This window comes from Chlamydomonas reinhardtii, chromosome 12 (genome assembly GCF_000002595.2).
Source record: "Chlamydomonas reinhardtii strain CC-503 cw92 mt+ chromosome 12, whole genome shotgun sequence".
In the NCBI taxonomy this organism is placed as follows: Eukaryota; Viridiplantae; Chlorophyta; class Chlorophyceae; order Chlamydomonadales; family Chlamydomonadaceae; genus Chlamydomonas; species Chlamydomonas reinhardtii.
Window position 1 is genome coordinate 3,432,422 of NC_057015.1, and position 27,817 is coordinate 3,460,238.

General features: G+C 64.7%; 5 protein-coding genes across 5 annotated transcripts; 2 read left to right on the plus strand and 3 right to left on the minus strand.

Annotated features, from left to right (window-relative positions):
• Position 1: 1 nt before the first annotated feature.
• CHLRE_12g496450v5 (uncharacterized protein) lies at positions 2-2,058 on the minus strand. Its single transcript, XM_001702346.2, has one exon. It carries the CDS (start codon positions 1,779-1,781, stop codon positions 795-797), a length of 987 nt encoding a protein of 328 aa, XP_001702398.2. The 5' UTR covers positions 1,782-2,058; the 3' UTR covers positions 2-794.
• Positions 2,059-2,205: 147 nt separating this feature from the next.
• CHLRE_12g496400v5 (uncharacterized protein) lies at positions 2,206-14,148 on the minus strand. The gene is made up of 9 exons (XM_043068013.1): positions 14,072-14,148; positions 12,441-13,743; positions 11,908-12,260; positions 11,222-11,702; positions 10,605-11,108; positions 10,249-10,443; positions 9,970-10,077; positions 8,578-9,798; positions 2,206-8,412 (listed from the first exon to the last, which is right to left on the minus strand). Exons 2-9 carry the CDS (start codon positions 13,656-13,658, stop codon positions 4,456-4,458), a joined length of 8,037 nt encoding a protein of 2,678 aa, XP_042918351.1. The 5' UTR covers positions 13,659-13,743; positions 14,072-14,148; the 3' UTR covers positions 2,206-4,455.
• A 100-nt stretch (positions 14,149-14,248) lies between these two features.
• On the plus strand, positions 14,249-15,750 carry CHLRE_12g496402v5 (uncharacterized protein). Its single transcript, XM_043068014.1, has one exon. It carries the CDS (start codon positions 14,537-14,539, stop codon positions 14,708-14,710), a length of 174 nt encoding a protein of 57 aa, XP_042918352.1. The 5' UTR covers positions 14,249-14,536; the 3' UTR covers positions 14,711-15,750.
• Positions 15,751-15,756: 6 nt separating this feature from the next.
• CHLRE_12g496350v5 (uncharacterized protein) lies at positions 15,757-23,678 on the minus strand. The gene is made up of 19 exons (XM_043068012.1): positions 23,402-23,678; positions 23,211-23,307; positions 23,026-23,103; positions 22,661-22,854; positions 22,258-22,389; positions 21,910-22,065; positions 21,486-21,665; positions 21,116-21,239; positions 20,621-20,884; positions 20,049-20,411; positions 19,589-19,864; positions 19,337-19,411; positions 18,945-19,114; positions 18,646-18,764; positions 18,440-18,480; positions 17,991-18,240; positions 17,524-17,745; positions 17,184-17,336; positions 15,757-17,011 (listed from the first exon to the last, which is right to left on the minus strand). Exons 1-19 carry the CDS (start codon positions 23,533-23,535, stop codon positions 16,599-16,601), a joined length of 3,441 nt encoding a protein of 1,146 aa, XP_042918353.1. The 5' UTR covers positions 23,536-23,678; the 3' UTR covers positions 15,757-16,598.
• An 850-nt stretch (positions 23,679-24,528) lies between these two features.
• Positions 24,529-27,810, plus strand: CHLRE_12g496300v5 (uncharacterized protein). The gene is made up of 4 exons (XM_043068010.1): positions 24,529-24,868; positions 24,937-25,016; positions 25,161-26,398; positions 26,576-27,810. Exons 1-4 carry the CDS (start codon positions 24,717-24,719, stop codon positions 27,218-27,220), a joined length of 2,115 nt encoding a protein of 704 aa, XP_042918354.1. The 5' UTR covers positions 24,529-24,716; the 3' UTR covers positions 27,221-27,810.
• Positions 27,811-27,817: the final 7 nt, after the last annotated feature.

Below are 27,817 nucleotides of genomic sequence, written 5' to 3' on the forward strand. Positions count from 1 at the left end.
TAACATGGCTCGCTTACAACACCACCACTGCGCTCCATCGCCACAGCGTGCACAGCACGGCCCCTTCGCGTGCCCTCCGCGGCTAGTTGGCTTGGCCAGCTCCACATGCTAATCCAGCGCCAAGCCCAATGCGCACTGTCCTATGTCCGAGAATGTCCAGCCCCCAGCGCACCCTTCATCCAGTACGTTGTTCACAGACCTCTGCAGCAGGTGCTTAGGGCAATGTGCACAGACTTGCCTGCTCACTCATCCTTTCTGTCCGTCAGGAGGCACGAGACCGCATATTCTAATACATCACAAGTCTCGAGCAGCACACGCTTGCCGCAAGGCCAAGCGCCGGTCATGTCTACCACACCATACCGAGCGCACTCCCCCTGCGCCCAAAGCATCAGACACACGCTTGCTAATGGATGGGCAGCAACGACCGCCACCATCCTGCTTTCCCTGTTCCTCCTGCTGCCAGCAGACGCACGGCACTGCCTTCCCTGTTGGGAATGGTCAGTAACAGCACTCCGGTATGTGCAGTCACACACCCCAGCGCCCTCAGCTTAAGCTTTCTCTCCAGCCCTGTCTCCTCCCGCAACGGCGCTCTCGAACTGTACGAGCTGGGCCCCACCAGCATTGACGCATGAGCTTGAATGGAAATGCGATCGCCGCAGCCATGCGCAGTTAATCTTTTGGGTTCCCGCGTGCTTCTTCCACCCTGGCGTGTACCGCTGCCTCCAGCTGCCGCCCCCCCCCTGCCCCTCCTCTCGCCGTCCCTCCCCACTCCGCCCCACTGCCCAGCCCGGCAGCTACTCCTGCATTGCGCTGCTGCGCCGCTGCGCCTCCTGTCCCACCACCGCCTCCAGGAAGCCCGGCTCCATCATGTCTGCCAGCGCCACCTCGCCCTCCACTGCCGCCTCGTAGGTGGCCATGATGGACGCGGGGTACACCGGCATGTATAGCCGTGTTAGCACACGGATTGCGTTCGCCATGCGGCATACCACCTCCAGCTGCATCCGGCTGGGCGGCGGCGGCGGCGCAGCCGCCGCCGCCTCGTCCTCGTCGGCGCCGGCGGAGCCGGCGCCGCCGCCTGCGGCGGCGTTCGCCGCCGCTAGGCGGTCCGGCCGCAGCGGCGCCACCCATACCAGGCCGTTGCAGCCGATGATGAGCTCCACGCCCAGAGCCTCGAGCGTGTGGAAGTGCTGCTTCTGGCGCTTTATGAGGTTTGGCGGCACCTCCAGCAGCTGCCCGCACACCAGCTTGCCGTACTTGGCGCTGCGCGTGTGCAGCGCCACGCTGCCGTCCGCGTGCACGGACTGCACCTCGGCACTGATGAGCTCGCCCTCGCGGAAGAAGGACCGCATGTTTAGTTCATCCTCGGCGTTGCGGCGGCGCTGGATGCCGCCGGGCAGATGCACGGCGGATAGAAGCAGCTTGGCTTCCTGGCGCGACTTGAGGTCCACCCGCCAGGCCTTGCCCGCCAGATCTGCCACGCGGCCCACCACGACGTCACCCTGCTCCGCGTTGTAGCGGCTGTTGAGTGTCTTGACGTAGATGAGCTTGTTCACGCGCTCCACAACGCCGCACACGGTCGCCACGAGCTTTCCGTCAACGACCTGCGTGCCGTGGCCGCGCAGGAAGCCCTCCTGCCCCTCCGTGCTGATCTCGTCGCCCACACACACGAAAGTCGTATTAGACGGAGCATCGTGGACGTTCAGAACGCGCTCAATTAGCGCGACGTCGGCGCCGGGCACCAGCGCGCGAACCTTGACGGCGACGGCCCCGGCGGCCGCCATGGCTCACCTCCGAGCGCTAAGTTGCTTTCAACGTCTTATGTGTAGCAGTAAAACAATGCGTGTGCTCAATTAGACGTATGCGGTCGAGACAGTTGTGTACTTATGCCGCGCAACGTTTAGCTATCGCGTTGAACGAGAACAATATGTATAACGATAAAATGCTATCCTTGCGAGATCATTTTGTCGCTTCTTGCTGAAAAGGTTCAGTGTCTTGATTCTTGAAGACTCGTCTTGCTATCTCGCGTCTAATTCGCTGTTTGTCAGTGAATGTCGTGAGTGCCGGTATATAGCATTCGACTAGTTAGTGCTTCCAGCGGATTGTACTCCATGCAGCTGTGTTTTGGCGGCACGGCTGTTGGCTCGCCCCAACAGGAGGGCGCATGAGGGCCGCGTTTGCCTTTGAAATGGTATTCCGGTCTACAACACCGACATTATGTTACAGTTGTGCGACTCTTAAATTAGGGGCCTCTTTTTGTGCGCCTGCACGGATGTTATACCGACGTGCACGTCAGCTTGGGCCCGCTGCAAGGGCTGGGAACAACACAGGGTGCCTTTGCGCAGGGCACACCCGCGCAGCACACGACGCTTTGACCACACCTTCACGCGCATGCTGCCAAGATTAACACTTCATCCGGGTCACCGCATCCTTCTTCCGCCTCGTGGCTCGCTTTCCGTCCCAGCCTGTGATTCTTCGCCCAGTTGTCTGTCCCCGCACCCGCTGGTGCAACAGCCTTGGGAGCCCACGTCTCATCACTCTTCCGGAGTGGCAAACACCGTCACCGATTGCCACCCGCCAGACAAACCGCCCGGGCCATCGGCAATGCGCGCCAACCTTGACGGCACCAACCTTGACGGCACCAACCTTGACGGCGCCGACCTTGACGGCTAGACCTCATCCGCCACGTCATGCCGCCCTCCGCCCTCCCCTATCCAACCAGTGCAAAACCTATGTATATGCGATAGCCCAAACAAACTTTTTGGGAACTACAACTCAAAAATATTGGAGGCCTGCGGAGGCCCACCCTCTACTTAATAGCTACTTCCCCGCTCCGTCTCCCAGCATGCCAGCAAGCGCAGCAGCGCGCGCCGTTGCGTATGGAACATGCCGCGCAAGCCGCATGCTCCATGTAGCACCAGCTTATACACACCGCTACCGTGCCTGCATGGGGGTCCGCAAGCTCTCGCTGCGCTGCCGCGGCAAGGCCCCACCGGGTGAACACCAGGGCCCCCCGGCCACACACGTACCCAGGACTCCGCTCAAAACAATAGGCATTTGAGATGCAGGGCGCAAGTGGTCGGCCCCTGTAGGCATCTCCTCAAGATTTTCGGGTAGAATATGGCTTCAAACGTAACGGCATCTCGAACGAACTACACTGTCAATTTCACGACCAGACTCCAGACATTGAACGGACCTTGACCCAGACAAACTCGTCTCTCTCACTCCCGCCGTGCATGGCGCCAACACTATCAAATGTTTGGCGCCATCGCCCCTGTAGGCATATTCCTGTCGGGTTTATGCGCTCTCCATCGCTCTGCTACTTGGAAGACACAAACGCAAAACAGGTACCCATGTTGCACACGCGCCCGGCGTTCAAGTCCCTACCATTGTTGATCCAGCTATGGACCGCCCTCAACATCCCGTCCAGAACCGCAGTGGCCATCAGAGCCAACACAGCCAGGCCCGTACTGGCTTCCGATGTGACAGTTGTGTGTTATGAGATGTTGCTTGCAACATGCGTGTCTGCGTCGGGTATCTACACCCGCTGCCGCAATCACCATAGACACCATACACACGCCCAACCCCTCTCATTCACACAGCCACGCACACAACGACGAAGCGGCTTAGTCAAGCACAGGATGCCACCCAAACGTAAGACCATCATGGCAAGGTGGTTTGTGTGTCTTGCCAATCATGGCGTCCGGCAATCGTGCGAGATTAGCGAAGGACCGCACTAGACACGCAGCGGATGAGTTGGGGCTGAGGGTCAATGCGACCCAATCCATAACGGAAAGTACCGCGGAGTTGACACGACTGCACTGGGCATGCGGCACAGCAAGTACCGTCACAAAGCTTCCGCTCGCTACACAGACCCCACGCCCACGCAAACCAAGCCCTGCGACACGCTCTAATCAATACCTGGCAGCTGACTCCCGGCAAACAAGCAGAGTCCCAGCGCACACAATAGTAGCATCACCCTACAAACAAGATGCGGACGACAACGTCTCGCAGCGCTAGCACAGTGACCAGAATCACAAACCATCCAGCACAACAATATTCGCACCAACGCCAATTAGCACGTCGTGGATGACCGACTTCATAGCCGGCACCTACCCAGCCACCCACACACACACGGCGCAAAGAACCCCATGAGTATTCAGACTTCGACGCTTCCGGCTCAGCTTCGTGTCAACACCATCACACGTATGCAAACTTTAGGGAAGCCAGGGAAGCGCGCTGCGCAAGCCGTCAGGCCATCATCTACATGCTCGTGTGCCCGCGCCAATTACGACAATGCTGATAACTAACAAGACCTTTCAATGCTGCTGCTATAGGCGCCGCTGTAAGGATTATGCTCGCCAAGGCATGTGCGGCGCCTGGATCTCCGACTCCACCAGCCTTGCAAGTGAACTGTAGGCAACACTCCCAAAGCACGCTGCGTACCCGTGTTAGCAACTACCTCAGGCCAGCACCACCCGACGCGCCGCCGGCAGTAGGGCCGTTCGGCCTCGGCGCAACACCGGCGAGCGTGGCCGCCAGCGCCGCCGCCGCGGACAGCTCCGCCGCCTGGTGCCGCAGCCGCGACTGCACCACCAGGTGCTGCAGCGCAGGGCCCACAGCTGCCAGCGGGTGCGGCTCAGCTGCAGCCGCCAGGCCGCCAGACGCCGCCGACGTGAGCGCAACGGCCGGGCCGCCGGCTCCACCTGCACTGGCGTCGCCAGACGCGGCATGGGCAGCTGGTGGGGCAGCGCCCGCGGCGTCTGTCGTGGTTGCGGCCGCGCACACATGGTGGCCCACCAGCGCACTGGTAGAGCCCGACCTCTGCGGCAGTAGCATGCCCGCAGAGCTCTGATGTGCCAGGCCGGGGAGAGCTGCGGGCCCGCTCGCAGACGGCAGCAAGGGCGGCACCGGTGGTAGCAGCAGGCCTGAGGAAGTCCGGCCTGACGCGCCAGCGGACAGGGTTGCGGCGGACGCAGTGGGAGAAGCCATCGCTGCCGCTGCCGTGGCCACCACAGCCGCTGCGGCAGCCTGCTGTTGCTGGTGGTGGTGCTGTTGTGCAGCGAGCAGCATGAGAGACAGGCCGCCGAACGAGAGCGCATCACCTGCTGCAGGGCCGCCCGGCCACATCTGCAGCGGCAGCTGTGCCGGACCGCTGAACGGCGATACGGCGGGCATGGCCGCAGCAGTGAATGCCGGCGCCGCCACCGGCGCAGGTGACGGCGCAAGCGTGGTGCCCTTGCTCACGCGCGGCGCCGCCATCTCGCCAACAGGTGTCGCTGTAGCCGCACTGCCGCTCGTGGCTGTTGTTCCTGTTGCCACAGGCGAGTTGCGCTGGGGCGCGGGGCTGGGACTGGGCTGCGGGCTTGGCGACGGGCGGGGGCCGGGTGCCAAACGCTCCTGGCTCCCGGTGGTTGTGGGTGCATGCGCGATGCCTCCTGGCTCCGGTACAGGTCTAACCTCCTTGGAAGCCGTCGCGGCTGCGGACGGCGTCGCACTTGCACTGTCCCGCAGCCGCACCTTCTCCAACCGCCGCGCCTCACGCCGCTGCTGCTCCTGCTCTTGCTGCTGCCGCTGCTGCTCCTGCTGCTCCTGCTGCTCCACTTGCTGCTGCTGCTCCTGGGTGCGTGCCACCATGGCGCCGGCGGCCAGGGGGCTCACGCCCAGGGGCACGCCACCGCCGGCCGCTGCCGCGGCCGCCAGGTTCAGTCCCATGGCGCCCATGGCACCCATGGCGCTCATAGCCATTTGCAGCTGCATGGCGCTCACCGCACTCATCGCACCCATCGCTCCCATGCCCATCGCACTCATCGCAGCCGCCGGCAGCGCCATTGGGTTCATCGCCGCGGCCATGGGCAGTGGCAGGCCAAAGGGCCACATGGACGCAGCTGCAGCTGCCGCCGCAGCGAAGCTGGCAGTGGGGTCCACCGCCAGGGCGGCTATGCTCGCGGCAGAGGAGGGGCTGAGGGCTGCGGCGACTTGGCTGACGGGGCCGCCCGCAGTGCCAGCAGCACCTGCAGCACCCGCTGCGGCTTGCTGCTGCGTCTCAGACGTGCAGGGCTTGGGCGAACGGCTGGCGTGGCGATAGCTGTGGCTGTGGGCGGCATGGCTGCCGGCGGCGGGCCATGACTCGCCGTTCAAGGACATGCCGGCTGGAACGGCAGTGGCCTTGTCGGCGTCGCGGCGCGGCGCGCAGCGCGGCCGCTGTTGGTGTTCCTGTTCCGGAGCCCCGGCCTCGTCCGCTGTGCGCCCGTATGCATCCGAGGAAGGCCGCTTGCGACTGCCGTGGGGCGCAGGCAGCTCCGTCGCAGCAGCTTTGCCGACTGCTGGGGCCTCGGCAATATCGGCGGTATCAGCTGCCACCGCGTTGAGATTGTCATGGCCTGAGGGGCCTCCTGAAGGTGCATGCGGCTTCTCTACTCCTGGCTGTGTTTTGAGTGGAGCCGGAGGGGGTGACGGGTAGGATGCGTCAATGCCGGGAGCGACAGCAAGGCCGTCTTCACCCCGTCCTTGGGCGGCATCGCCGGCTGCACCACTGGTTGTAGCACTGTTCATTGCAGGCCCGGAGGTGCGCGGCGATGACGTTGCGCCCCTGCTGCCAGACCGCATGCCTCCGTCATCACGCGAAGTTCGGTGCTCGTCCAGCGACGGCCGCCGCGGGGAGTCGAGGTCTGCGTCGCTGCAGCGCTTGTTTCCGGCCGCCGCAGCAGCCATACAGGCCAGCCGCTCCTCCTCCATCGAAGCCGACAGCCGCACGCACAGCCCAGCTGCCTCCTCCGCCCTAGACGGGGCGCCTGCGGCTTGACTGCCTCCAGCACCAGCGTTTGCCATAATAGTCGATGCCACAGCGGGGGCCGCGTTAGCGGCAGCGCGCATGGCTGCCAGCGCCGCCGCACGCCGGGGACCAAAGTCCCATCCATCAGCCTGGCCGGCATGTGCCGGCTCGGGCTTGGCACAACCCGCCGCCGCAGCCCCGGCAGTGACTCCCTCTGCCGCCTGCTCCGATGCCAGCCAAGCCTCGCCTACAGCCTCCTCGCATTTGACCTGGCACGCCGCACGCTCGCGCGCACCGGATGCAGGCGGCACCAACGCCTGCTCGGACTTGACCGCCGGCTCGCACAGGATTTCTCCACGCGCCTGCTGCTGCACCTCTGCCTCAGCCTCACCGCCCTCGTCGCCGCTGCCGCCATCTGACGTGCCCCGGGCGTCACCGGCGTCACCGGCACCGGCCAGGTGCAGCAGCTGCTCCGCGGCGTGCAGCAGCGACTCGGGCAGCGAGGGGTTGCGGCTGTGGTGCGGTGTTCGGTCCACGTTCGCCGCGCCCTCCGAGGCATCGGCGCTATCGGCTGCGCCTGCTGGGGCGGCAGTGGCCGGACGGCTGCGGGCGGCGGCCGCCGCCAGCAGCCGCGACCTGTGGTAGCGGCCCAGCTGCATCGGTCGCTGGCCTCCTGGGGTGAAGCCGCTGCCGCTGCCGTCGCTCTCTGCTGCGCCGTCAGTAGACGCCGCAGCCGCAGCCGCGGCTGATGCGGGGGCCAAGGCGAGCAGCTGCGGACCGCAGGTCGGGTGCGACCAGGATCCCGCGGCGCGGGGGCGCTGGCCGGTGCGGCTGCGCGCCCGCCGAGTCGCTTGCATGGAAATGCCCAGCAGCGGAGACGGCTCATCGTCGCCGCTGCTGCACATCGCAGCCACATCGCCCGCCGCCACTGGGGCCATGGCAGGTGGCAGAGCTGTGTCGGCTTCGGCGTCGCTGCCGGCTGCGGCGCCGGAGTGCAGTGCTGCCGCGGGGCCGCCAGCCGTGCGGTACCGCTGCCGGTACTGCAGGTGCGGCGGCAGGCGCGGTAGCGGGGCAGCGTCGGCGGTGGGCGGATGGGCACTCCAGCCCGGCGATGCGCGCGGCTGCGGCTCCTGGCTGGCAGCCTGGGCCCGCGGCGACGCCCGCGCGGCATTCCTTCCCTCGGCCTCCTCCGCGACCGCCTGGCACGCAGAGGCGTCCCCGTCAAGACCGCCCTCGCCGTCCTCGGCATTGGATGCAGACCCTGTCCCTCGGAACTGACGGACCGGCGCTGCCCCGCGAACAGCGAGAGCGTCGCCGGCGGCAGCCTGCACGCCGCTGATGGCCGAAACCCGGCCCGGCGGGGGCGGCGTGCCTTGGTCCTGCGCCTGCGGCAGGTCCTGCGCCTGGTCCTGCTGCTGCTGCGGCGGGTGCGGCTGCGGTGTGCCGGTGGCGAGATGCATGAGCAGCTGCTGGCGGCCGAGGGCGGACCAGCCCACAATGACCTGGCCGGTGTGGGCGTGCTTCATGGGCGCCGTGAGGCGCAGCAGGTACTCGGCCTTGCCGTGGGCGCCGCTGCTCGACAGCGTCACCTTGGTGGGGTAGGTGGCGGCGTCAACCCGCCCGCCCGCGTTGATGAGAACCTACGAACAAGGGCAACACAGGAGGGCGCCAGGGGCAAGAGTAGTCAGTGAGTACGACTGCACTGTGTGAAACTAACATATTTCAAAACAGTGCGCGCCGGCAAAATAGGTAGCACAGGTTGGGCGTGTTGCAGCAATGCGGTCATTCGCAAAATCGTGGCGCACCTGCACAGCCAGCGGCGTGGCGGTCACGGCCAGCGAGGACTCCACGAAGGGCTTTTGCAGGTACACACGGCCCTTGTCCGGCCGCAACACAGACTGGTTCTGGCTCACCACACTGCGCACACGGCTGGCGGGCACAGACAGCCGAGCCACCGCCGCTGCCACGCCCGCCTCCATGATGCGCCGGACCTCGGCCGCGTTGGGCGTGGAGGCAGATACGGCGGCGGCAGCGCCAGCGGCCGAGGTGGGGCAGGGCGTGCCTGTAGCGGCGGCTGCAGCTGTGATGGCTGTCGGGCTGGGCGGCTGGCGTGTCGCAGGTGCGGCGGCAGCAGCGGCGCCGATGCCGGCCGCACCGCGAGCGGCGCCAGCGCGAGGCGGCTGGTACTCGGGGTCCCGCCTAGCAGCCGCCGCACCGCCGCCGCGTGTGCGCAGCAGGCCGCTGGTGCGCCGGCCCGCTGCCCCCACGCCGTAATGGTACCCGTCGTCTTCGGAGCCGTCCTCGTCCTGCTCCGAAGTCGTGTACGCGTGGTGCTGGTGGTATTGTTGCTCCTCCCCAGCGCCGTCGTCCTCGTCTTCCGTGTGGTCTGCGGCCGCCGCAGCCGTGGCGTGGCGCCAGCCGCTGGGGCGCTGCAGCGGCAGGGCCTCGTCCACCTCGGCGGTTTCCCAGGCACTGGGGGGCACGTCCAAAGCCACAGCACCGCGCTGCGGCCGCTGCTGCCTGTGCGCACCCGCCGCCGCCGCCGCGCTCATGATCATTGCAAGGCCCGCAGCCGCAGCAGCGTCCTCATCATTGCCGGTAGGCCAGCCGCCATCGCCGCCGCCGCTGCCGCTGACCATGCCCTGCGCCGTTCGCCTTCGCCGCAGCCGCGGTTGAACCTCCGCCTCCTCCGCATCACTCTCCTCCCCTCCAACAACGCCCGCTGCTCCCAAACCCAGCTCCGCATACGCGCTGCCGCCCGCCGTCATGGCGGCGCCGCCCACCGCCGCACCCAGCGCCGCCGCGCGCGCCAGCGCAGTGCCCAGCGGCACGCCCAGCGGCGGCGCCAGGCGCACCCGCACTGCGTCCGGGCCCACCTTGTCCCAGGCCGCCACTCGCCAGCCGGCGTATCGGCGCGGCACGTCCTTAAAGCCCAGCAGGCGGTAGTAGCGGTAGCCGGTGTGGTTCTGGTAGGAGGCCACGGAGGCGGAGGACACGGTGCCGTCCAGCACACCGCCCGCCTGGACCTGCGGGAGGGGGAGGAGGGGGTTGTTCTTGAGGCGGCACAGCAGGTCCTGAGCTGTCAGTTGGGGGCAACAGGCACAGGAAAGAGGCGCTGGGTGGTGGAGGGACGGGGGTTGCATTCATGATTAAATGAGATGAAGCGGGGGCCGTGGGTGGTGGTATGTGGCGCGTACCTGCACACGTAGCCCGCCCGCCAGCACGGCTGCTGTGTCGAAGTTATCTTGGAAGAACAGGCGGGGCAGGTGGATGAAGTGCTCGGGGCTCAACACGGTGGCGCCGCCCTGTGTGGGGTGGGCAACAGGAGCAGGGAGCAGGAGGATGGAGGTGGCAGCGTGGTGAGTTGGGCGGTTGGTGAGTCAGGTGAGTCAAGAGGACAGAACGCAGCAGCGGGAGCAGTAACGGGCACCACACGTCAAGCACCGCTTTGCGGCAAGACCCACACGCATGCGCACCTTGCGGCAGGGGTGCGGCGAGGACGCCAGTGCGCCGGCCAGCTCTGGCGGCATGTCCTCCGCCGGCAGGCTGCTGTAGCCGCCAAATGCAGTGCCCGCGCCACCGTCGCCGCCGCCAGCCATTGCGCCTCCGCCCATGCCGCCCCAGGTGCGGCCGCCGCGCCGGGGAGCACGGGGCGGCAGTTCACGAGGGCGCTACACCAGGATTGCAGGCAGGGCACACATTGCTTCACGTCAGTAAACCAACACAGGGGCAGCAAAGCAAAGATAATGCATATGCAACATAAACACCCGTAATAAACGCTTGACCACTACCGTATGCTGTACATAAATGCACGCTGCAGTGCTGCACTCACCCCGGCGTCCAAGGACGTCCGCCCCGTGCCATTGCAGCTGTGGCGCCGCTGCTTCACACCGCCGCCGGCCATACCACTGCCGCTGGTCCGCTGCCACGATCCCCGCACCGACTCCTCCTCCTCGTCGCCACTGTCGTCCACCACCGCCCGGTCGCCGCCCGCCCGATCAAATTCCATGTGCTGCCGCTTGCGACCGCCACGTGTGGGCTGCTGCTGCTTCTGCACGTGCTGCGGCTGGTGCCAGTACTCTGCAGCCTTCAGCTCCGCGACAGCGCTGGAGGACACAGGCCGCGCCGCCCTGGCAGCCGTGCGGTCGAGGGAACCCCGGCGGCCGGCGGCGGCAGGGGCTCCAGTGGCGGCGGCGGCCGCCGCGGCGGCGGCGGCGAGGAGCTGTGCGCCGCTGCTCACGGCGCCGGCGCCAGAGGCCAGGGCGTGGGCCGGCCCCAGCTCCTCGCCGGCGCCCACGTCTTCCTCCATGCACTCCAGGCCTAGCGACTGCTTTGCCTACATGTGTTGCACGCAACCGAGTTAGCATGCGATCAAGCAAGCCCACACACATACATGCACAACAGAACAACTAGCGCAAAACAAGCGCAAGTCTTGGATTCGCTGCTCACCGTGTGTTCCGCAATCGCGGCATCCAGGGACGCGGGCAGCGACAGGCCCGGCCGCCGTCCCGCGCCACGGCCGGCTGCGCCACTGAACCTGCCGCCCGGCCGCGGGGCCACCGGCATCCCCGGCCGCCGCGCCGCGCTGGATAGCAGCAGAGGCGCGGAGCCCGCAGTCACCAGTCGCATTGCGCCGGCACCCAGCAAGCCGCCGCCATCACCTTGGCCGCCCAGGTCGCTGCCACTGACGGTGCGGTAGCCGAGGCCGCCGCTTGCCGACGGGGCCGTCACAGGGGGCGCGGCTGCTGCCTTCGCCGACACGTGCGCCATTGCAGGTGCGGATGCGGGCGGAGGAGCAGGCAGGGCAGGCACCAGATGCAGTGACGCCGAGGGCGAGGCGGACTTGGCGGCTTGTGCCGGTGCGGAGATGGTGAGCCTGACTACGCGGTCGCCCAGCGCCTCCCACATCTCAATGCGCCAGTTGTGGTAGCTGAGGGGCAACAGGGAGGGGTAGCCGTCCATGAAAGACAGAAGGCAAGGCTGAGCCGCTGGCAGATGAGATAATTTCCGCGTGCTTGCGGGCAAGGTTCGTATCCTTTTTGCAGCACCACCATACAATGCACGTCAAATGCTTGGATAAATGGATTCGGCACATCGCATACTGTCAGGTGCGGCCGAACGCAAAACAAACTCACCCGCACGAAATCTCCTTGAGTCCCAGCACTCGGTACTGGCTGTAGCCCTGCGCGTGGAAGAACTGCTCCACCTGCGCCGCTAGCACCACGTCCAACACCGCATCCACACCGGCAGGCGTGGCGGCGGCAGCCGCCAACGCTGCCGGGTCCTGCACCACACCGCCGCCTACGCCGGCACCACCAGCGGCGTCGGCGCCTGGGGCTCCTGGGTGCGGCGGCGGCGGCGGCGGCGGCAGCGGCCCCAGGCGGCGCACGACGACGGCGATGCCGTGCTGCAGCATTGTGGCTGGGTCCATGACGCGCTCCGCGAACTGGCGCGGCATGATGATGGGCACCTTGGGCGACAGCACACCCTGGACCGCAGCACAACACGGCACCGCACGAAGAGAAAGCATGTGTTGTGTGCAAGGCTAGGCGCACGTACGGTTTTTGAGGGCCGGTCCTGGTGATTAAATCAACTGGGGGGTACATTGTGTTTTGGTGTTCGCCAGCAGAAAAAATCAGGGAAATGCTCTCGCCTATGACAATCCTACCTTGGACCGTACCGCGCCCGCGCCCGGCGCCTGAAGCGCAGAGGCGGCGGCGGTAGAAGGTGAAGCGACCGCGGCGGCCCTGGGCGGCGGTGAGGCTGCACCAGAGCGCCCAGCCGCCGCAGCCATGGCTCGGGGTTCCTGGCACTTCTGCGGCTGGCGACGTCCCGGCGGCGGCACCTGCTGCTGCTGCTGCTGCTGCTGCTGCTGATACTGGTGTTGGTGCAGGTGCTGGTGCTGGTTGCTGAGGGGGCGTTGCACCACGGGCTGTGCCAGTGCGCCGGTGAACTGCATCTGGTGGGGCGCGTGTGAAAGCGGTAGGGGCAGAGGGGCGGCGAGGCCGGCCCCGGTTGAGCGCGAGGCCCGGGAGCCCACCACGCCTGCGTTTGCGCCTTTGGTGGACGGCACCGCCGCGAACGCGCTCGTGGGCGGCACCGGTGGCGTGGCGGTTCCCTGGCGCCGGAGACTGCTGCTGCTCAGTGCACCTGTGTCAAGCGGGTCCGCTGCTGCCGCCCCTCGGCTGCCGTATGGGGCCGCGCCCAAGCCCCAGAATTTTAGGCTGCTGGAATTGGATGTGGCTTTCACTGCTGCGGCTGCTGCGGCGGCATCAGCCGCGGCGGCCGCTTCCAGGAGGCGGCTCTCAAAGTCATCCTGCTGCAGTTCCGTCTGCACGCTGAGCACGGCTGGTGGTGCGCCTGCCGCCCGGCTACTCCCGAGAAGTGTGCCCGCTCCAGCGCCAGCGGTCGCACACAAGACTGATGCCGCAGCAGCTGCAAGGCTGCTGTTCTGACGCCGTGCACCCAGCGCGCTCGGCGACGCCGTGACCGTGACGGCCCGGCCGGGCGTGGCCCGAGGTAAAAGTTGCGCCACGCTGCTGCAGTGCGGCGGGCTGGGTGGAAGTGCCGACGCATTTGCGTGCCCGCTTAGCGTCTCGTCGTCGCAGCTGATGCCACAAGTCGCGCCAAAAACGGCTGCGGTGTTGCATGGCGCGGAGCCGCCGGAGGCTGCGTGTTGCCCGGCAGCGACTGCTGTACAAGCAACTTTATCTACTCGCCCATCCACGGTGTGCGCAGGGCTACACGTGTTGGGGTTCGGCGAGTCGTGTGACGGGTCCATCCCGCCGTGCGGAGCTTCGTTGGCAGCCCCGACTCCCTGATGCACTATATACCCTGCAGCTGCACCTGGAGCTTCCACCGTTGCCGTCTCGCTGCAGGCGTCCATCACGCCCGGTCCTCGGCGACAGGCCTCACGCACAGGTCAGGCTTTCAGCCCACGCATTGACGGCCAGTAGTTTAAGTGTCTACACCTGCTGCGATGACAGCGGGAAAGGGGGGCTATATGCGCGCCCGGTCGGGAGCTGGCTGAGGAGAGAATTCTCCTCGACCGGCGTCTTCCCTCTTCCCCAGGCCTTCTCCAAGAGCTAAAAGGCTCTAATATGATAGCCTTCAGCCAATCCGCGCCACACTGCCCCAGTCTGAGCCTGTTCCGGGCCTGAACCCCGCGGACTTTTGTGAATCGTCGTCCCGAAGATGCACAGCCGTGAGAAGGCCCACTTGCTGCCAGGCCCGTGCTCAGTGCCCGACAGTGTATCATTCAAGACCGCCAGCCCAGCCGCCGCAGAATCACCCACTCACCGACGACCAGGGGCTTGCGAAGCCTCGGCTGCCGACTCAAGAGACCTCCAGGTGAGTGGCCTGGGCTGAGTTCAACCTATCCTCTGCTTTTTGCAGTGCGTGCCAATGTCACTTCGTTCTCAAAGCAGCAGAACGGGGCCCCTCACAACAGCGCAGGGTCCGCTCAGCATTCCCTCAGTTAAGTAGGGGATTGTAGCTATGCTCTCATCACTCTACACACTTTGCAAAGCGCGAACTATTTGGGTTTGGCGAGCCCAAATGGCTGGGTGAATCCGTGCCAGTCAATCGGTTTCGCAGCCCGAGCACCCCGCACTCTATATGGGACTTTGAGCACACAGCTATACCCAGAAATCAAAAAAGATCTAGGGAAAGAGGTTATTCTGAAAAGGGACCAGAGTTGGTTAACCCAAAGTTTCAAGCCCGTTCGCTCGCGTTACCTGCCTATGGTCATCCACTTGAATTGACATGGGCTTATCCTGCGCCTCGAGGGCACCTGAGGCCAAGACCGGTAGCGATGGTGCGCGCTCGTGTTGGCGCTTGTTTGTGTTTGTGCTAATACTGGACGTCAGCCACGCGCTTACGGAGATGGCGAGGACCCTAGGGTGCGCGGCTGCTCGAACGTACTTGCTGGCACGTTGAACGTGTGGTTGCCTTTCAGGTTGCCCCCTTCAGCTGTCAGGCCGACTATCCTGATCGCTCAGGAGGCGAATGGCCACCAGAGACGCTGCGTTTCAGGAGTCACCCTTTGTCGTGCAGGTGCATTTTTGTTTCGTGGGCGGACGGGAAGTTTCGTGGACCGGGAAAGCCCGCATCGTGTATGTGCCTTGCGCCGTTGAGACATCATACGCCCAGTTATGTGGTCAGTCGTGAGGACAAACTACTCTCCATCAGACTCTGTTCGAGGTCTGGAGACGGGGCTGGGCCAGAACGTGTAAGTACGCTCACTAGCACTCCGAGCGCAGATCCCAAGCAGCCTGATAGCTGCTGCCATCCAGACATCCCTCACCCGCCGGTGTGTCGCGCGCCTCACGTACCCCCCGCGCCCCACGCCACCACCCGCTTTTGGCGCGTGCATGGACTCCGGTGCGTCGTCTAAGCGAAGGCACGGTTCTTGGGACGGCCCATCAATATGTATGACCGCGTGCGGCCCTGTGAATTCGTTCTTGCAGCCGTCGGGCCCTCCCGGTAAGTTCTCGCAGCCCCTCAACGGCGCTCTCGCCAAGGTGTGTTCGTCAGGCACCGGTACGGTCTCATGTCATCCTGCCGCTTATGCACGTCTTTGCCACCTGTCCCCCCCCCCTTGGTGGTTTGACCGGTGGCGGCGCCCTGCAAAGCCGGCAGAATGGCACGGCAGCCTGGCGACGGCGGCGGCGGCGGCGCAGGGCCTGGGCCCGGCAGTGGTGCGTGCATGTGCGTGGCAGAGGGGGCAGGCAAGGCCACGCGGAGGAGGACAGCGCGGTGCTGCCCGAGAAGCGGCGCCGGCGCGCAGATTGAGACCTGCCGGTGTCTGGTTTGCGGTCTTTGCTGGCGAGCATACCATGGCGCGGTGTGGGGTTGGACTTCCTGCTGTTTGGTTAGTTGCCTGCTGTGCTTAGGCTTGATAGCGGGACGAGGCTGGACACATTGCGGGCGGTGCTGTACAAACCGACCCGACTAAAGGAGAAAGGTGACGGGGCAGAGTGTACAAGTAGGCGCTTATCTTCCGTTTCTGTCCGTTTGAGGTAACATGGACTCGCATTGCGCGCTCCTGTTGTGCCTGGAAGGTCAATGGGGGATCAACGTGGCGTGGGTGCAACCCACTCTTCCCTTGAGGGGGAAAGCCAGAAACCCAGCCAGGTTAGCCGCGTTACTCAACCCCATTCGGGGACCAAACTAGCTGCATATATAAATGTTGCAGGCGTTATAAGGCCCCCCCGGCCCGGGCCTCGGTTTCTACAGGGAAAGGCATGCACGTCGTGCTCACCACCTCGTGACCACATACACAACACCTTCCTTGTCAACAAAGCTGGCATATTACTCTGTTTTTACAGCAGTGTACTGCTGGCCTGCTAGCGTCGCATCAATCCGGCAACCAACATGAACCAACCTGAACCAACATGCTCTGCTGGGGCACGCACTTACGTGCGTGCGGACCTCACTGCACATGTCTTGTGCACCGGTCCCTACCAGGCCAAACGAAAGGACCGAGTCAGCAATTAGCACAGTTAAGGAGTCGCGAAGTCAGTAGCTCACACGTAGGCCTGGCAGTGCGCAGAGGCAGAATGTACATCAAGTAACAGGGCTGCGGCAAGGACCCCGCGCCCGCGCGCTACGCCCTCTGCCAATCCCATCTAGCCCTTCCACAGTATTCTACTCAGCAGGTAGCTCCATTGCTTCGCGGCGTGCTCACTGCACAGCGCCACACATAGATAACCCCCAAATGCAGGACACCATTACACCACACGTTGCCGGCATGCAATTTCCAGCCGTGATTGCTTCAGTGCGCGATGTCATTCGAGTCGAGCCCATACCCATCGCCCCATGCCAATCATACATTGTCCTCGCCCTTGCGGGCCTGGTCAGCGCCCGCCTTGGCGTCCGGCTGCTCTGCCGCCCGCTGCTGCAGTGCCGCCTGCTCTGCCCCCGCGTCTGCGTGCACCGCTGCCATACTCGCCCGCCAGTCACCCGACTGCGTCTGTGGCTGCTGCTGCTGCCCCACCACCGCCGAGCCCTCCGCCAGCTCCTGCTCCTTCCGTTTGGCCGCGTCCCTCCGCACGTCCTGCTCCAATTTGACGGTGCCGTCAGCTGCCACGTTGATGGACAGCGGTGCGGGGCCGACGAGGCTGAAGACGACCGGCATGAGCATCAGGCCGATCAACAGCGCAAAGGCAATTGTGCCAAAGATGAGTGCGAAGAAGGTGCGCAGGATGGTGGAGGTGGAGAAGGCCAGCGGAATGGTGCCTGCACACACAAGGGTGCACGAGTGGTGTGAGAAACCGCAGCAGCAGTCTTGGAAATTGGCGTGCCATACTGTACGTCTGCATCTCCAAGCACCGGGGGGGGGTGATGGTACCCTCCGCCTCCGCCGCCGCAGTTCCACGTATCTACCAACAGGCACTTCACCATCACTCACCCAGTAGCGCGGTGATGCCGCCCACGAACACCGCTGAGCCGGTATCGGACAGCGCCAGCGCCATGCGGCCGTTGAGGGTGCCATCAGCCTGGCACGCCACGAAGCGCTGGGCGAAGTACACCGAGTAGTCCACCGAAAGACCCGTGGCCATAACTGCAGCACAGCAGCAAGGAGGGGCATGGCATCATGAGAGTTCAGACCCGCACTGGCACGGCAACCAGAGAGCCAGGAACCTTGAAGCCCGTGCTCTACTACCCAACAAAAAATTGGAATACCAGTATTCCAAAGCCGCTGGTCACAGCCACCCCGCCCGCTCCCGTGGTCCCATGCCCGCACTCACTCATGTTGATGATGGAGACCTGGTTGAAGCGGATGCCCAGAATGAACATCTCGCCGAACAGGAAGAAGTCGGTCAGGCCCACCGCGAACATCATGAACAGCACGGAGCGGATGGACGGCAGCGTCAGCGTCAGCACCAGACCCACGCCCGCCACCGCCAGCAGCACGTACTCCACAGTCATGGGCCCCAGCAGTGCGTCGCCCTCATCGTAGATGTAGTCGCCTGTTTGTGCATGTGCGCGCGCGCGTATGTGCTCGTTTGTTACCAGGCATTTCCAGTTTCAAGTCAGTTGGTGGGGTGGTTGCACCATCCCATCAAGAACAAAGGTAGCGCGGTGCGCAAGCGTGTGGGAGGTGTGTGCAGCGGGCGTGCGGCAGGACCACAGGGCGAAAGCGGATGGTAGGGCTGGGCCCGACCAACGCTCCATCTATGGTTGCGCCCCGCCGTTAGGTGTCGCGCTGGCTTACCGTTGGACAGGAAGAACACGTCATCGGGCGCGTTGGTGTTCTCGGCGCTGTACTGCTGGTCCAGCACCGCGTCCTCCAGGTGCCGTACAGACTTGATGCGCCTGCGGCCGTACGAGCCGTCGTCGCCCTGCGCCGTGTGCACCAGCGGCAACCGGGAGGCCCACACCTTGGTGCGCGTCAGGGAGCCGTTGGCGGCGACCGAGTGGCTCCAGCGCAGGTCGTCGTTGTAGGATCGCGACACGGCCAGGAACTGGGGGAACGGGCATGGGAGGGGAGGGGAGGGGAGGGAGGGGAGGGAGGAGTTAGTGCGGTGAACGGGCGTGAGGTGGCAAGGCCACCAAGCCAATGGGAGGGAGGCCTTGGGTGAGGAGATGTGGGTAGACGGGGGATTGTAATCATTTTAATGACACCGGGATGGCAAGTGGCTGAATGGGGCCTGCAGGACTCACCTCGTTGAGCTTCGTATAGAACTTGTCCTCAGGAATGCAGCCTGCGGAGCAGAGGTGATGGTCCGGCGCGGGTATTACAGTCAACAGCAGGCGAACGGCACGTGCATAGAATGCTAGTGATTGCAGCACGTCTATGAATTCCGGCGGCTTGGATTCACAGTCTCTGGCCCAATGCATGCCCACCCCAACTCCGCCTTAGCACTTACCCTTGATGGTGACTGGGTCCACGAACAGACCAAGATCGCCCGACACGCGGCCGTTGTAGGGGTTGGAGCAGCCCGGCATGCTCACCAGCGTCACGCTCGGGTCGTTGTCCTGCACCCAGCTGCAATGCATACAAACACAGGAGGAAGGGTTCGTCAGTGACCAAGCAAGCAACACCGCTATGCAGGCACACGTCCACGCACATGTACTGAGCTTGCACAGTACCGGTAGGACCACGGCTGCAGGCCCCAAGAATGGCGCCGCAGCTCAGCCCTCCGGCGCCCACACCCACTGCACTCACATGATGAAGTCAATGAGCCAGTTGCCCTGGAAGGCCGACACAGTGGAGTTGGTGAAGGAGTTGTCCAGGCCGGTCGCCAGGGCCGACAGCATCTTGGCCTGCTGCGCTGGCGGCGCGGGGTCCAGCCATCGGTAGTAGGCGTAGGTGGGCGCGCCGATCTGCTTCTGGAACTGCGGGACCACGAGCAGATAGAGCCGGAGCGATGGGCGGACGGATGCGTGAGCGCGGAGCAAGAAGGGCCAGCTGCGCACTGCGGCTGCTGGCGCGTGCGGGCTTCCTGTCAGGCAGGTACCTTGCGGGACATGCCCATAGCACCTGCACACACCGCGTGTGCCCCCAATCCTACACTGCGCTCCGCAAAACAGCTCCGCTCCACGGACCGCCGCACGCACCGTGTCCTCCATGACCTGCACGTAGTCCTGCAGGTACGAGTCGTCCGGAGCCAGCTCGCTCAGGGGCTGGCCCTCCTGCATGGGGTGGCCGGCAAGCGAACGCGGCAGCGCAGGGCCGGTGGTAAGTTGCATGTGCGCCACAGGGACACAAGGAGCCCCAGCGGCTCGCCTGCCTGCCTGCCTAAGCACCAGGAAGGCGGCGATGGTGGCGAGTAACACCGAGCCACCTGGGCTGCTCCCCCCCCGCCTCACCTCGAGGCGCGGCGCGCCGACAGCGCTGAGCACCGCCCAGCCGATGAAGATGGCGATCACGAACACCTTGCCGTACCACTTGGTCAGGAAGGGCGCGTAGTAGGCCGCAAACAGCTTCTTCATCAGGTTGGGCTCCTCCACCACGGCGATCGTGCCAGCGGCGTGCGCCACGGCGTGGTGCTGCTTCAGCGAGCTGGAGCCGGGGTGTTGCCGGTCGGCGAGGTTGGTGTTGGCCACCAAAGGCACAGCCGACTTCTTCAGGGATTCCTCGCCCGTCTGTGGAGGTAGGTAGCAAAGGACAGGAGGAGAAAGATGCCAACCTCGGTGGGACGGCGTAGCAGCAGAACAACACGTGATATTACAATGGCAAGCCAACGCCTAAGAATAGCCCTCCACGGCAGTGCCATGCATCAGCTTGTGATGCGCATACATAGCAGCAGCGCCCCTTCCTCATGCTCACCTGCTGCGTCACGCCGGATGAAGAGGCGGACTCGCTGCGAGCTGGGCTGCCACGCTGCGGCTGCCCCTCCGCGGTAGATTCAGCCACCGGGCCGGCACCTGCACCGCGGGACGGCGCAGAGGCAACGCCAGGCGCGCGCGCCTGCAGCACAACGGCCGAGGGCGCGTCGTAGTATGCTGCATGGGACGAGGCGCCGGCGCCGATGGCGTCGCTGCCCCCGGGGCCGCCGGTTCCGTCCTCAAACCACACGGTGGCTGCGGTGGGCACGCGGGGGCCGCCGCTGGTCATGCAGCACAGGCAGTCGACCTTGTTGAGGGCGATGCGGCGCTCCGTCAGCACGAACACGCCCGTGTAGAACGTCAGCTGCGAGATGGGGCACGTGCATGAAGGGGATGAAAGGGTTTTGACCTACCAGCGGTGTCAAGCACAATGCAATTGGGAGCCCTACGAAAGCGCTTGCTAAAAGTCGTACGTACAAAGCCAGTGCCCCCGAGCCGGCGCTCGCGGCGGAGCCGCTGCCGCCACACCCGCCCGGTCACCCCGCGCCTTCCACAGCCCAGCCCCGCACGCACCGTGGCCACCAGGATGCTGACCACGCCCATGGTGGCGTACACGGAGAACCAGCGCACGGACGGCAGCTCGTTGATGGCGCCCAGCGCGAACGCCACGGCGCTGGCCAGCAGCGTCACCACCACACTGGTGCCGGCGGACGACATGAGGCGGCGGAAGCGCGCCTGCATGGAGGCGGCGGGGTGCTCGGCCACCAGGCTGTCGTAGGCCTTGGTCAGGATGAACATGCAGTCCACCGTCAGACCCAGAAGGATGTACGGCAGCGTCTGTGCGGGGGGGGGGTGGAGGTGGGGAGGGAGGCAGAGGGGAGGGAGGTGGGAGGGAGGTGGGAGGCGTGAGCCAGGTGGCAGAACCGCCCTGCAGCCCCCTGCAAAGAGGTAGGCCTACTGCGTGTGTTGCAAAAGCAGCACCACCCAGGGCAGGCCCCTGACCAAAGCCGCCTGGGGCACCTCCCCCCCAGCCGCCACTCGCGCTCGCACTCGCACTCGCGCACGCACCTGCGCCAGCGTGGTGAAGGGGCAGCCGAACAGCATGGACAGGCCGTAGCCGGCGACCATGGCCAGCACGCCGCTCACCACACCCAGCAGCGCCAGGCTGCTGCGAGTCGCCACCGACTGGGTCCTGCGCGTGGAGGACAGGCGGAGACAGGTACAGTGCGTTGTGGCCACCAGGGCAATACTGTGGCAGGCGCGGTGCAGGTACTCTGGCGTTTGGTTATGGGTCTTCCCGGCGCTGCCTGTTGCCTGCCCCAGGCTACCGTCCCCGTCTGCGATTCCCTCGCCATTCCCACGCGCCCTCCTCTCCGCCCCCGTCTGCGCTTCCCTCCCCACTCCCACTCTACACCCCACGGCCGCCCCAAGGCCGCACCTGGACATGCCCAGCACCGCCACCAGCACAAAGATGGCCACACTGATGACCACCAGGTACAGGTCGTTGGTGACGGAGCGCCCGATCTCGTTATCCACACTGTTGCCCGCGATGAAGGCGAACTTGCTGTGCACCGCCGCGGCGGTCTGCGCCTTCAGCACGTCCAGGAACTTGTCGTACCTGATGGAGTGATGGGACGATGAGGGCGGCGTGTCACGGCGGTCTTTATGATGCGTGAGCATGATGGGGGCGGCGGGTGGAAGGGCGCGCAGCCCCCGCATTCGCCGTCACGGATCTGCCCGGATGAGACCTCCCCGCCAGAGTCCCATCCCGATGACTCACACACACACACACACACACACACACACACACACACACATACACACACACACACACACACAGCACGAGTCCCCTCGCCGCTTACCACTTGTTCTTGAGGCTGTCACTGAGCCCGTCCCGCAGCCCGTAGGGCTGGCTGACCACCTGCGCCGACGACATATACAGCGGCGGCGACCCGGGCGGCGGGCTGGCCAGCGGGCTCAGCACGATGCCGCCAAACAGCGACAGCGTGGAGACGGCGCTGAAACGGGGTGGCGATGAGGGGCGCACAAAGTTGTTGACAAGCATACCAGGAAGTGTTGCAGATGGACAGAAGCAACTGCGGCGATGCTTTAGCCCGCCCGCTGGTCTGGCTCCCGGTAAACGCTTCCCCGCTCCCAGCCGCCGCCCCGCCACCCCGCTTTGGGCTAACGCCGCCGCCATCAACACTCACGAGTTGTCGGGAAAGCGCGGCGAGTTGACGGCCCCAATGAGCTTGCTCCGGTCGCCGGCTGTGGGGTCCGTGCGGGAGCCGTTCACCTCGGCCAGGTAGGTGTCGAAGTCCATGGACCACAGGTTTAGCGGCCTGCACACGTGCGTGTGTGTGTGTGTGTGTGTATGTGTGTGTGTGTGTTTATGTGTGTGTATGTGGCGTGGGACGTGTATGTTTCTGTACGGGTGCTGGCAGTGAGTGGATCCAAGCAGGCACCCTGGCACTGCGCTCTGCCGAAAAATACCGTCAGGTTTGCACGCCTCAGTTCAGTCATGAGTACCGAGCCTTAGTCCGAGCCCGGCCCAACAACCTGTCTCCCGCAGCCACGCTCACACCCACAACCACACACGCGGCGCCGCCGTACCCGCTGTACTTGCAGGTGCCGCTGAAGTTGACCTCGCAGATGTCCTCCCAGCCCCACGTGCGGCCGCTGTAGCTGACGCTGATGGCACGCACCGCCGTGTCCACTCGGAACATCTCACTGAAGACCGCCAGCTGCAGCGCATTGGACCCGTACTGGGATGCCAGCGGCCCCGTGGCTTTCACGGTTGCCATGAACTGGACGACAGGGTGGGTGGGCGGGCAGGGACATGGAAGTGGGTAGGGTGAGGCGTGAGGGTAGGGAATGCGTGGAGGGTGGGATGCAGGCAGGAGTACGGAGCGGGGCGATGTGAAGCGGAGGGCTGAGCGGCGGCGGTGGCAGGCAGGGTGTTGCACGTGCGCGCCTACCTGCGCGTAGCCGCCTCCTGAGCCGAAGACATCTGACGCCCAGTCCTTGTCCTTCATCGACTTGGAGTGTTGTGGCACCTGGAGTATTTGAATGTGGGTAGGATGGCCAATGCGCACGTGGCTGCGGGGGGCTGTGGGCCGAAGGAACTGTGTAACAGCAGCGTCTACACGGTTCAAAGACTCACCCATAGCACGTCGCTGGCTGATTCAATCCTGAAGCGCGCCCAGCCTCCGGCACACAAGGCGGCCACAGCCACGGCCAGTACGGTGAGGAGCCAGGGCCTGGTGAGCAGCACGGAATGGTATTGCTCGGGTGCTTTTGGGTAGGATGGTGCACATAATTCGTGTCGGGGGCAGGTTCCCTCACACCGCTCACCGCCGGACGGCAAACGAGCCAATGTGTCCATTTAGTTTGTTGATCTGAGACTGAACCGCAAGGATTGCGCGGGTGTACCCGAGCGAGCACCGGGAATACCATGCCAGCTTCAGCTCGGGCCTTTGATCGGGCATTTTGGGCATCTCAGGGACACCCCAATGACTATGTGATAGACGAGGCACTTATAGCGTCTTAGAAAACCGAAATGTAACCCGCTGTGTAGCAACCTTCCAAGAGTCGGGAGGCTCGGAGTGTTCGGGTTTTCTTGAGCTACTTATGAGATAACACCTGTAACTATTTCTGGTTACCATATGCAACACTGAAGATGGGCCAATCTGGAGGGGCGGGCGTCAATTAGGTCATGAACCGGGTTGACGCGCCTGTATGCCGGTTCAGCCCACTTGATGCCCGTTGCTGCGGGGTGACCCTGGACACCTTGTTTTATTCCTTCGCATTCTTGTGGCTTGCGACAAGCGCCCCACCGGCTTGTCGCGGTTAGGACGGCAGCGGGGCCGGCAGTTGCCCAGGTTCGCTGTCCTCCATTTTTTAGTGCGACTGCAGTCGAGCCCTGATCAGCACGTGCCCGACTACATTTCAATGCAGTGGGGCGTATCACATAGCTCGTCCAGGCGTCGTCGCCCCTTTCGGCCTCGCCGCTGAGGCACGCCCAGCCCCTGCCACGGGCCCGGCGCACTCAGGCGCACTCGCTGCGTTGCGCCATAACCGTCGAAGTTGCCCCTAACCGTGCGCCCGCACATCGCCAGTTTCAAGCGATGCATCCGGCTATCCAGGGCGCGCTCCAACTCCCGCACACTCCCACGACCCTCGACCGCTCCTATTGTGTACCTGCGGCGGGATTAGCTACTTGGATATGTCGATATGGGCTTGCTGGGATTTCGGTAATTTTAATTGTACACCCAGGAATGCAACTCCGTCAAAAGTGCATGATTGTACGCCAGGCAAGGGGACCGAGGACACCAACAGGGGGGTGGAACGGGGGCGGCCGGGGAGGGCCGGGGAGCGGGTGAAAGCGTGTCAGGCAAGTGGATTGAATCGAGGCTATTGGAATGTAACAGGCTGCTGTATGTGCATTGTTGTACTTATAAGTAGGCTATAGAACAGCACCAGGTACAAATGCAAGGAGCCGTCGGCGTGCGCAAGTGTCATACTGAAAGCAAAACATCGCCTGCGTCGGTGTGGGGCCTGCTGACACCGGAACTGATACAGACGATCGCATCATACCTGCATAACAATGATGTCGTAGAGAACCTCAAGTTAGCCAACAAGGAGACCGCAGCCGCCCTAAAGGCCCGCCATGTGCTCCAGCTCGCTCGCAAGGCTGAGCTCTGGCCGCGCGACCAGCTCCCGCCGCGCGCTGAGAGTCCCTGGCCATGTGTGTCTTTTGTGGAGCACTGCCGGCGCGCGGGGGCCTGGCGTGGGCTCTCGCTCCACCAGCGGCGCCGCCTGGTGTGCTTGGCCTCGTCATGCGGAAACCCCTCCAGCCTGGACGCTGCCCTCGCGCACTGCGGCTGCAGCATACACCACTCAGCCCTGGACGCGGCCGTGGCCGTGGGCGACGTGTCCGCGTGCGAGGCGCTGCTGGGGGCCGGGGCAGGTGGGTGCGGCAGCCGGGGACCACACCAACAGGCATCAGTGTGGCTCAGCACAGAATCTGCGGTCGACGTAGGCCTAGCTATTATGCCTCCACCATCTACGAAGCTTAATATCCACTGACCTTGCACTTTCTTTTACGCTGCAGGCTGGGATGGGTACGCGGCGGAGCTGGCGGCGGAGGGCGGCCACCTGCCGGTGCTGCAGCTGCTGCAGCGGCGCGGCATGCCCCTGAGCATGCTGTGCGATGCTGCTTGCGTGCTACGCGCAGCCTGCCGCGGCGGCCACGCGCATGTGGTGGAGTGGCTTGAGACGCGCAAGGGCGCAGGCTTCATGACAGCCGAGGAGATGCAGAGCGCCGACGGCGGCAGCAGAAGCGAGTTGGCGCAGCAGCTGGCGCACCGGGGGCGGTTGTCGGAGGAGGCAAGCCGGCTGAGTTGTATGGCAGCGGCCGCGGCGAAGCATGGGCACACCGAGCTCTTTGAGAGCATCGTGACCCGCTTGGAGCAGGCGAGCAAGCCAGCAACATGGGCGGCACAGCTGCTGGCTGCCGTGGCCGCCGGCTGTAGCCTGGAGCTGCTGCAGCACTGCTACAGCCGCTGGGTGGGCGAGGGACCGGGCCAGCTGTCGCTCCCGGACAGCCCGCCCGCAGAAGAGGCCCCGCGCCTAACTGACGCCAAGCGTAAGCTACTGGGGCGGGCCGGCGGCAGCGCCACGCCGGACGCCCTTGCCAAGTTCGACTGGCTGCTAGAGCAGTGGCCGTCAATGCGCGCGTCGCTCCTGCAGCAGGAGCGCCCGCCGCCGAATGGCATCGGTTGGGGTGTTTGGAGGCCGTTGCAGCGGTCGGAGGGCGACGGCTGGACCCGGCGGCTGCGGGAGCTGTCGGCGCGCGGCTGCGGTTTTAGCATGCGTGACGCCACTTACGCTGTAAAGGCCGACGACGTGGAGGCGGTGTCTTACCTGCTGCCCTACATCACAGACACGGACATGTTGAGCTATATGCGATTTCAGGCGGCAAATTGCAGTCACCTGGCGGTGCTGCAGCTGCTGCAGAAGCGCCAGAAGTTCTGCTCCAAATTGGTGCAACAGGTGCTGTTTCACGCCGCCGACGAGAACACAGGCATACGCGCAGCCGCTGACGCGCTCATTTGTTGGTGGTGTGAGGAGGCTGACGATGAGACATCCGGGTTACGCCCTCAACACTGGCGAGTGGCGTTTAGTAATACGGCGTCAAGCGGTGTGGCGGGTCTGCAGACGCTGCAAGCGCTGCATCGGCGTGGCGGCAGCGAAGCGAGCTGCGACTTGAAGGAGCTCGCCACGGGCGGTTGCGAGGAGCAAATGGAATGGGGTGCGGCGCTGCTGGCGGAAGCTGGACAGCCTTTGCCGGTGCGTGTTGATGCGGGTGGGCGGGCGGGCGAGCGGGTGGGAGGATTGCATCATAATCGGTGACTGCCAGCAGAGAGGGCAGGCGCAACGCTGTGGCATGGGACGGTGGAAACATCAAGGGGACTTGGTGGTGACGCACATGCCAAGGTGCCGCGCCCTGCGCTTCCTCCCACGCAGACCTTCTCGGCACAGGAGGTGTGGGACATTGCTGCAAAGCACGGCAACTACGCAGGACTCGACTGGCTGCGCGCCCGCGGCCTTATCCCACACCTGCCTAGCCCCCAGTGGGTGGCTGGCCAGCACATGTGTGCCGAGGGCTTCTTCAACGGGCTCAGCTACTGGCTGCGCGCCACTGCGGCAGACGTGCAGGCAGCAGCAGCGGCAGAAGGTGCGGCGGCAGAGGCGGCAGCAGCGGGGCAGCAGCATGGGTCTGGGTCTTGGTCCGCAAGTGCCGGCGTCAGCAGCCCTGAATCCGATAGCACTGCCGCGATGGCGGCGGCTGCGCGGCGGCTGCCAGCCTCCTTTCGCAAACGCGTGCTGGGCGAGGTTGCGCGGCCGCACGGCGAGATGCTGGCCCTTCCGCGGCCGCAGCTCGAGCGGATAGCGCGCCTGCTTGAGGGTCCAGCAGAGGCCCAGCCGCGGGTGCATCGACAGGGCAACATGAAGCAGGAGCTCCTGAAGGGACATAGCACTGGAACAGGCAGGGCGGCGGTGGCTGTGCGTTCTGGTGGGGTCAAGAAGGGCGCTGGTGCGCGTGGCGGCGGCGGGGGCAAGATTGGCAGCTTCAAGAGCAGGGGAATGGGAGCAGCTGGCAAGAAATGAACATGCGACTAGGGTGCAGTTTGGCGTGTGACATGAGTGTCGTGGTAAAAGAAATTGGTGAACAGTGTGATTGAGAGGTGATGTGGTCATCCTTGGCTACGTCAGTGTACACTTCAACCATCAGGGTCTCATTAAAAGTGCAGAAGGCCTTGTTGTCGAAGAATGCATCACCCATCACTGAGTTTACGGGTTCCCCCACGTCAGTCATAAACTGTTCGTATACCCCCAGCACCATTGGCATGCGCACATCCCTCAGCGGGTATGCAAATGCCATGCACAAGATATCTACGGCCAGGAAGCACCTGTACACGGCGCATTGCCCTTCGTGTACCGTGGGTTTGCGTTAGGGGCGCTGCTTTTCGGGAGTGTGCTGTCCCGCCGGCCGTGTGTGGGGCGTGCGGTGCGTGATCGCCGGCTTCTCGGCCGTCTTGTGGGTTGTGTGTGCGCGTGTGAGTGCCTGTTTGCGGCGGGCGCGTGTTGGCTGCGTGGGCGGGCTCCTTGGCGGGCTTTTCGTCCTGGCTGTGTTTTGCCCTGTGTGTGTGCGCGTGTCCCCTCTCCGCGCTCCCGTGCCGCAGGGCTGATGATTTTAAGACGCCG